The sequence below is a fragment of the Poecilia formosa genome, unplaced genomic scaffold (genome assembly GCF_000485575.1).
Source record: "Poecilia formosa unplaced genomic scaffold, Poecilia_formosa-5.1.2 Scaffold1, whole genome shotgun sequence".
NCBI lineage: Eukaryota > Metazoa > Chordata > Actinopteri > Cyprinodontiformes > Poeciliidae > Poecilia > Poecilia formosa.
In genome coordinates this window covers 6279199-6287929 of record NW_006799940.1, presented here as the reverse complement: position 1 = coordinate 6287929, position 8731 = coordinate 6279199, and the positions used below count along the sequence as shown (strand labels likewise).

At 37.1% G+C, this 8731-nt stretch overlaps 2 protein-coding genes across 6 annotated transcripts in view; one reads left to right on the top strand and one right to left on the bottom strand.

Moving 5' to 3' along the window:
- Positions 1–2902, bottom strand: part of LOC103134921 (hydroperoxide isomerase ALOXE3-like) — a 15637-nt gene extending 12735 nt beyond the window's left edge. For 2 of the 5 annotated variants that reach the window (XM_016669530.1, XM_016669537.1), the window contains exons 1-2: positions 2151–2312; positions 1305–1509 (exon numbers count right to left, since the gene is read on the bottom strand). In XM_016669530.1, coding sequence (XP_016525016.1) covers positions 1305–1509; positions 2151–2297 — 352 coding nt within the window. In that variant the 5' untranslated portion in view covers positions 2298–2312. Of the gene's footprint in view, positions 1–250; positions 355–443; positions 567–636; positions 719–1304; positions 1510–2150; positions 2314–2410 lie in introns of those variants that run through there. The other 3 variants (XM_007547442.2, XM_016669535.1, XM_016669540.1) reach the window with 3 other exon arrangements.
- Positions 2903–3507: 605 nt separating this feature from the next.
- The window catches only part of epm2a (EPM2A glucan phosphatase, laforin), a 7567-nt gene continuing 2343 nt past the window's right edge, over positions 3508–8731 (top strand). Inside the window, exons 1-3 of the mRNA XM_007547432.2 lie at positions 3508–3993; positions 4660–4834; positions 7875–8119. Coding sequence (XP_007547494.1) covers positions 3747–3993; positions 4660–4834; positions 7875–8119 — 667 coding nt within the window. The 5' untranslated portion in view covers positions 3508–3746. The remainder of the gene's footprint in view (positions 3994–4659; positions 4835–7874; positions 8120–8731) is intronic.

Here is an 8731-nt window from a genome sequence, read left to right as displayed (position 1 = left end):
GCGGGCCACATGTGGCCCGCGGGCCTTGAGGTTGACACATGTGTTTTAGTGATTTCCCAAATGTCCAAATTAGCGCATGAAGAATGATTAGTCTTTTGATCTCTGTTAGCAGCATTTGCAAATTTACGTTGTTTGCAAGCAAGCACTTCGGTGTGAAGGATGAATTAATTTCTTGTTTAAAGATATCAGACAGGAGAAATGTACAAATCATTAAAAACCATGTCATTTTTACTGAAATGGCGTGGCATACCTGATAATGTTGTCTTTTTGGACCAGAAGATGTTTTTCATGTCATCGATGTCTTTCCATTTTTTGTGGGATTCAGCCAGCCCTTTAAATTTCAGTTCAGAGCCGCTGAAACAAATGTGCACAAAACAGTGCAGACATATCGGTTTAAAAAACAGAAGGAGATTGTGATGTTGATGTTGTAATATTTTACTCACATCATTTTTTTTGTATATTGAACCTGTTCTGATTTGGACAAAGAGAAGCGAATTTCTGCAGGGAGCTCAGATATGTCTTTAAAGTGACTGGAGTGCGGCAACTTCTCATCAGTAATCTCCCACCTGAGACAGAAAAATAAGTTTTGAATATTGTTCAGACCAGCTCCTCTGACAAAGCGTAATGGAAACTTACTTGTACAAACTCTTTTTAAGTTCTAGTTCTCTTTTTCGAAGATCAGTCAGCAGGGAATGTTCCTCCTCAAAAGCTGTCATGGCTTCCAGATTTAAAAACAAATACATTCAAATTAATTATTATTAATTTAGCATCAGTTATTTAAAATTTATTTGGTGGCACTGTACTTCAAAGATTATTTTTAGAATCTGTAGATTCTTGGAAGTTTTATGGAATTAACTTTGTACTTTCTTTGAACATGCCATACTTCCTACTTACCCATAACTTCCTAGCACCTACAAAAACTTTTATAAAACTTGTTGATTAATTTCCCTGAACTAACCTGGTACTTTCCCAGAATTAACCAGGTGCTTCTCTGGAGCTTTTCAGACTTTGCTTTCTAGAAACTTTTCCAAAGCCCATTTTGTGGAACTGTCATAGATAAATTCCAGTAAAGTAATGATACAGTTTTATGACCACTTTTGCTAAACTTAGACAACACACTTCATCTATTTTTTTTAAATATAGAACATGCCTCAAAGAATCCTGCAAAGTTTACAGGAAAATAACCACTTTCCATTATAGTTCCCAAAAATACTTTGTAAGTTCTGGAAAGTATCCTTTACAGGAAAAGTACAAGTTCTATTATGTAGTGCTATGATTTAAAATAGGTTACATTTGAATCAGACCTTTTCCTCCTCTGAGCTCCACAAGTTCACCTTTGGAAATCCATCTGTAGCAGGGGAAAACGATCGCGTCCCCTTCCGGAGCCGTCACTACGATTTTGGAGCAGTACCACTCGTTTTCTGGGGTGATGGAAAAAGGATCTTTTTCCACCTTTATGAACAGAAGTTTCCCCAGAGATGAGGCAGGTTTCACTGTGTATGTCCTTGTCTGAGAAAAAAAGAAAAAAAAAAATCAATGTATTGAGCCAATGCAGTTACACTAAAGTATTACATTTATTGTGGGGAAATAAGTATTTGAGCCTCTGTTGTCAAGACCTTATTTATTTTTATGTGAGAGGTAATTTGCTCTGGTTTTCATGTACATGTGGATTACTTTAATTGTTCCCAACAGCTGGTTTAAATGTCTTGTTTGTAGAAACATTATTATAACTATATTTCCTGAGAAAATCATTATTGTGATCAATACTTGTTTTAACAACTATACTTATCTTTCTCACTATTTAAAGGATGTTCTAACTATTATGTGCTGTATTTCTTTCTGGATGTGTAGAGACATTCTGTTACTGTAAATGAAACTAAAACATTAAAGACTGTAAGTGATTAAGATGTGACAATCAGGGGATTAAATACTTATTTTCTTCACTCTGTTCTGTAATAGTTCACACCCCTAAAAAGTATCAGTTTCCAATTATATTAACCTATTAAAGGTAAAAGAAAGAAAGGTGTATAAAATGACAAACGTACAAAGAAAGGAAAACATAAGCGTCACAAGAGCAGTGGCCCATTGTTTGAAAAACCAGAGTAACCTGTTTAAAAATCATAAACCACGCTTAACAGAGTGCAACTTGCCTTCCCAGCTTTAAAGTCGATCCCAGAATTGTCCAACTTTGTGCGCTCACTTTGCCCTTCTGACCCAAACAAGATGACATAGATGTTGTCTGTTGTCCCTGCATGCTTCATGTTACCAGTTGTCACTTCCAGTTTGTATTCAGCCATTGTTTCTTCGAGGCAGCTGTCCAGAAGAGAAACAAAACTGTGAACTCAAACGTCTAAATGAAAGTATATTAAGTTTCTTAATCTGAATGATAATTCTCCTCAAGAAACACTACCTGTCTTTCTTAAATCAGCAACAGCAGGTTGTATTGCCTCAAGACTAATTCAAAAATGCGGCTCTGGACCTTTGCCTTGAATAGATCATGGAGGAATGTGAAAGAGGCGTGTTCTACTGGACAAGCAACATGTTTAGTAAGGTTTACCTGGTGGAAGCCAGACTGCTTCGACTCATTCATAGCTATAAGCTGTGTAGTTGGTCTCAAAGGGAAAATGAATCTTTCACGTCTCTTGCCAAATTTCTGCCCAAAGCCAGATTTATCACTTAAAAAATTTCAAAAGTCACTTCTGTGCAAAGCTGGTGCAACTGTTTACCAAGTATCTTTTATTTTTTGCAGGACCCCAATGCTTCTCTTTACAGAGAAGCTTTGTCAACCTTCTAATTGCACTTCCAGCAGGACTTGAGAGCTGCCCAGAATGACAAAAGTACCAATAACTTTAACGATCATCATATCACTGTGTTTGATTAGCTGACAAACTCAGATGGCTCAGTGGAGTTTCAACTATTGATCTAGTAATTCATGTAAAAGGAGCCATATCCAAATATTTAATCCATATGCTATGCAATAGTTGAGAATACTTTTACGAGGCCCACATTTTTGTATTAAAAATCTATTTTTATTTGTCTTATTTGATAAAAATTTTCTGAGAAACTGAGTTTTGGGGTTTTATTAGCCCAAAACAAGCACAAAACTCAAGGAATGAACCAATTAACCTAGTTTGAACAGTATTGTTTTTTTTTTATTGCTTAAACTTACACAAAAATGTAAAGAAAAAAATTTCAGAGCCAAGGAAATAGTGTTCCTCAAAAGCTTCTTCTAACTATGGGTGCTTTATTTATTTAAAGTTGGCATTTATTAAAAATGTACTGCAGGCCTGCTTTCTGGAGAGCAAAGCTGGGATAGAGTCATGCTGATTAGGATCTACAGAGTCTGATAAATATCAAAGCAGAAAAAGACAAAGACATTTCAAACTCTTAGATAAGTATCCGAGGTTTTAAAAAAAACTAACTTGATGTACAGACTGAGGAATGCATAGTATGCAAGAGCTGCTTTCTTCGTTTATTTCTTTTTTTCTCTGCGAGCTCGACTTACATTAAGTGATGTGGCCCATGATTGGTTCCTCGGGATTCTGAGGAGTGAACCGTCTGTATCTATACCATATCTTTGATGCCAAACGTACCATCACAGGGCCTGACTATTTTAAGATCACAGTCCACAGTCTGCGTCCCTCACGGATTTACAGAACAGCAACAACACTCCTGTTGTTAGTACCAAACTGAACGCTTTTCAAACTGAGGACATGATTTAGAGACGTTTAGCTACACCTGCGAACATGTTGTTCAGATTCGGTGTCATTCTGACTCCGGAGTCCTCGGACGTGGAGGTTTTAGTTCTGGGTTCGCGTGAGGAAATGGGTCACTGGGACCCGAACGGGGCGGTTCGGATGAAGGCTTCGCAGAAGCTGCCGTCACCAGATGAACCGTGTCTGTGGACGGGCGAAGTGGAGCTGGCCGAGCCGTTCAAAGACTCTCTGTGGTTCAAGTTTATCAAAAAGGCCCGGGACACCTTTATCTGGGAAGGTACGCAACGATTTACAGAGATGCAGCAACACAAGACACCGAAAGGACTGAAACTAATGTCATATTATGTTAGCATAGAGAGAAAATAAGTACGTCGCCATGTCTGCACTAGTGATGCATGTGATGTAATACATACTTACAGCCACATGGTGGCAGCAAAGTGCCTTGGATAATTTCAAAATGTATTATTTAACACACACGAATAGTATCTAGTATCTTTTTCCTATTAAAGCTAAAATAATATTTCCAAGCACTGCTGAAAATATTGATATTCTTAAATAAAGGAATTAATTTATTTATTTGATTTATTCCTTGAACCTGTGTGTTTATTTATTGAGGAGTTGTTCAGAACATCTTTCAATTTTTGGCTTCATGACTATCAGTTGTCAGCAAAATAAGAAGTGCTTGTGGTTGGTATCAAGACTCCCAATTGTTTTAGTCAAATAAATTTGAGTACGCTTTGACTTTTTTTTTTTTTTTACAAATAAAAACCTACAGAAATGCATCAAAACTCATACTACGTCCAATTATTGGATATATGTGTTTTTCTTTTCAATGGAATAGGTCGACAGAGTGACTGGTGTTTGATTGGATGCACCATCAGATAATTGAAATATAAATGTCCTTTAATAAAAATAAAAAACCTGTGGTCTTCTTTGTCCATAGGTAGCGGACCAAGTCATGACAGGCATTGTTTATATGATGAGAGAAATGTGGTGAACGGAGTGTACTGCCACCCCATTGGTCACTGGATAGAGGAAACGGGACACACTGATGAGATGAAGCACACCACCAATTTCTACTTTAAGGTTGCAGGTCAGAAGGCCATACATTTCTCCAGGTAACTGTATAATTTGACAGACGTCGCCTATAAAAAGTAATCCTCACCCCCAGTGGTTGTTTCACCCTTTTTATTTCTTCATAAATCATGAAGGACAACATTTTTAACAAACAGGTATAACAAATGTAAATGAAAACTGACTTTTCCAAAATAATGACGAAATGTTTTACATAAAATAAGTGATTACAAATTGGTATTTGTAAAGTAGCTGTACCTTTGGCTGCAATCACAGAATGGAATCTGTGCAGACATGTCTTAGTTTGTGCTTTCACATCTAGAAAATGCAATTTTACTCAATTCTTCTTTGAAAAACTGTTCAAACTCTTGTCGGGTGGCCTGGAGATCGACTGTCCACAGCCCTTTTCATTTCTCATCAGACCGAAAACTTTTCTTCCACTCGACCATTGAGTCATGCCTTTTTTGAAACAGTAGTCAAGCCTTGATACGAGTTTTCTTCAACAGTAGTTTTCTCATTGCCACTCTCCCATAAAGCGTTGACTGAAGAACCCAGGCAACCGTTTACTGCAGCGCCTCTCCAGTCTTTGTCTTCATGATATATATATATATATTTCATTTTTATGATTTTTTATTTGTCATGTTTAGTTATTTGCATGTCATTTTCATCAATCAACTTCCAAAATGCCAAAATGAAAAGAATCCAGCTTTTCTGCACAAAACAATAAATCCAATTCTCTAGGAGCTGGAGGTGCTTTATTTTCTTTTACAGTATAAAAAAGAAAATGAGAAGAGGCAGAATATCCTAACTTGGAGCTGTCCTGATATGTAAATACTGTTGTTGTGTGTGCCTTTAACATTTGGCCTCTAGAAATCTCAACAGTGACTGTTTCGTGAACAGCCTGGAGGATTGCATCAGGCCTAAACACACTTTTTGACATTTGCTGTCTTTCTTTAAAAAAAAAAAGAAAGAAAAAAGGTTTTGAATAAATATATATTCTGCCTCTAAGTTGAATTTCTTCTGTCAAAATGTTCTTCCTCGGTACCTTACGACACCACAACTGTCTATATTCTTGATGGAAGAGGCAGAAAAAAATATCTTATTTCTATTTCCAGTCTTTCCTTCATGTTGTAGACTCTCAACATGAAGTTGTGCTCACCTCTACCATGGAGGTATACTAAACAAAACCTGGCCTGTCTGAATGCAATGATATTCACAATATTAACCATTTTTGTTTTCTTTTTTATTTTTATTTTACTTTTGTCTTATATAACATACCTATAAAAAGTATTCATACACTACAAACTTTTTCATATTTTGACACGCTACTGCCACTGACCGCTTTGTTAACACGATAGTTTGATAAATATAAACTTGTGCATAATTGTAAAGCTAAAGAACAATTAGCTGTGCATAATTCTCTGTGCATTTGCAAATGGCATCCTTTCTCAAATACCCCAAAGTAGAATCTAATACAACCAATGCTTTTATCCGGCATGCTAACATTATTTCTTCAGCACAGGATTCTTCTCTTTACTGTGGATTTGTAAAAGAAAATGTTCAAAAACAAACTGAGCTGGTTTAGTCATTATCCTGTTCCTGTGAGCAAGGAAATAGTTCAGAGCAGTGGTTTTTTGTTTTGATTTTTTCTTTATTATTGTGGACCTGTAAGATTCATTTGTACTTATTTGCTGATGGTGGCATCTAAATATGATGTTTCTTCAAAATCCACATATTAAAACATAATTATTACAGGACTGACGTTAAGTCAAGGTGCAACTCTGCTTGCATTCAAAACTGTGGCTTTATTGAACAGACAAAAATATGTATTAGTGAAAACAGTTTCCCTGTTAATTTCACATGAAATATATTATTTGCTGTATTATTTAGCAAATGGTGACTCTCTGTGCTGTGCTCCTTCATCTGTATAAAAAGGTTCACCACCATGTTTGGTCTTTTTTTTTTTTTTTCCCCCCCACTGCTGTTCTGTCCTTTGATTCTCCTGCCATCCCTTCATCTATGAGAAGACATGAACTTTGGTTGACTGCTGCAGCATCAGTGGGAGCGACAGACAGTAAATGTCATGTTCTGAGCAACAAGTGAAGCTGGCGTTGGCTTTGATTAAAAAAATGTAAAAAAAAAAATAGAAAGAACTGCTTTGTATGATCATAAAAATCTTTATCTTAGATTCATACATGTCAAGTCTTTGTAGAGCGCAGAGTCAGTGCCACGCTACTGCAGGCACAAAAACATCCCTGAAGCTGTGAGTGCTTTACTTGCATAAGAATGAGCTGGGCTTGCTTGTGCCATCGGGTTTTAATTTGTGCCTAAAAGACCTTACAAGTCTTATGTCAAGGGCCGGTGTTCAGGAGGAAGCACGGTGAATTTGTAACTCGCCTATTAATAGCTTTCTAATTTAGTCTCTCCAACTGTGCATCCGTACAGCCCCAAGACTCACACACACACACTCTCTGTGGTAAGTCAGCAATATATTCAAAGAGATTTTCTTATTTCATAACTAACCTGCCTTGCTCATAGGTAGAAAAAGTGGAGGCCTATTGATTATGTAGATTTTAGTTTCTTTTTGTTTATGGGAAAAAAGCTAAATTTTAAAAATAGCTGCTATTTTGTGCGATTATTTTTTGAAAGAATTAAACTCCAAAAACATCAGTTCACCCGATGAGAACAACCCGAGACCAAAGTGCTACAATGAGACGTCACATATTAACAGTGTCCGTCCTGTCTTTCACGTGTCACCTCCCCTGCTTGTTGACTTTGTGCATACTAATGGTCACTCAACAGAGTCTGCCCCAGGCTATGGGGACCAGGAAAAAAGAAATAAAAAATAGGGACACGAGTCAAGAAAACATCAGAGCTGTGACGGAGAACAAGAGAATGTTGAGAGACAGAAAATAAAGGCGAAGCCTGCAGCTCATTAGCAGTTTGAAATGTCTAATTTGTTTCCTAAAGCTGTAGCTAACTTAAAGATTTTTGGCTTAACTGAACCAATATATTTCTGTTACTCTCTCACATAAAAATTGAATCGACAAGAATTATAAATCTGTCCTTGTCTGGCGATCGTAGAGTTCTGCCACGTGTCTGGCTGGGAAGCTGCCCTCGACAGGTGGAGCACGTGACCATAAAGATGAAGCACGAACTGGGCATCACCGCCGTGGTGAACTTCCAGACAGAGTGGGACATAGTGAACAACTCCAGCGGATGCAGACGTAACCACGAGGAAGCCATGAGCCCCGATGCCTTGATGCATTTGTACAAAGACTGTGGCATTGTGTATGTGTGGCTACCAACACCTGACATGAGCACAGAGGGTAAGAAGCGGGCTTACATATTGCTTATGTTTGTATTTCAGAAGGAAAAAGTGACCAGTCACAAAGAAGAGCCTGCTACAAAATGCAGAGAAGATTGAAATAATATTTTTCAGCCACTCTGTACGTACAGTTTTCATGTACTTCCAGGTTAAAACGAAGCGTGATACATAACATAAAAACAGGAGGCAATAGAAAACAAAACAAAATCAGTTTGGTAGCTTTTTTTTTTTTTGGAACAAAGGTAAACTGGAACAAAAGCGAAAGAGTTCCCCCAAATTGTATGACATTCTCAACCCCCGTTGAAGCAGCCCTGATTGTTTGGAGAAGAGAGGACTCAAATATTACAGCACAATATGGATTCCTATTTGTTTTTTAAGTTACTCAAAGATAAATGAAAAAAGTCTGAAGTATGAGACTGTGAGCCTTTTATTTCTACATATTTTGATCATGTGCACCTATTTATTACAATACATGACTATTATAAATACGTGCGGCTGTTCCTCTAAGGAAACTGCAGAAAGTTGCCTTTACCTTATTTGTTTATAATATATATACTGCTCAAAAAAAATAAAGGGAACACTCAAATAACACATCCTATATGTGAATGAATGA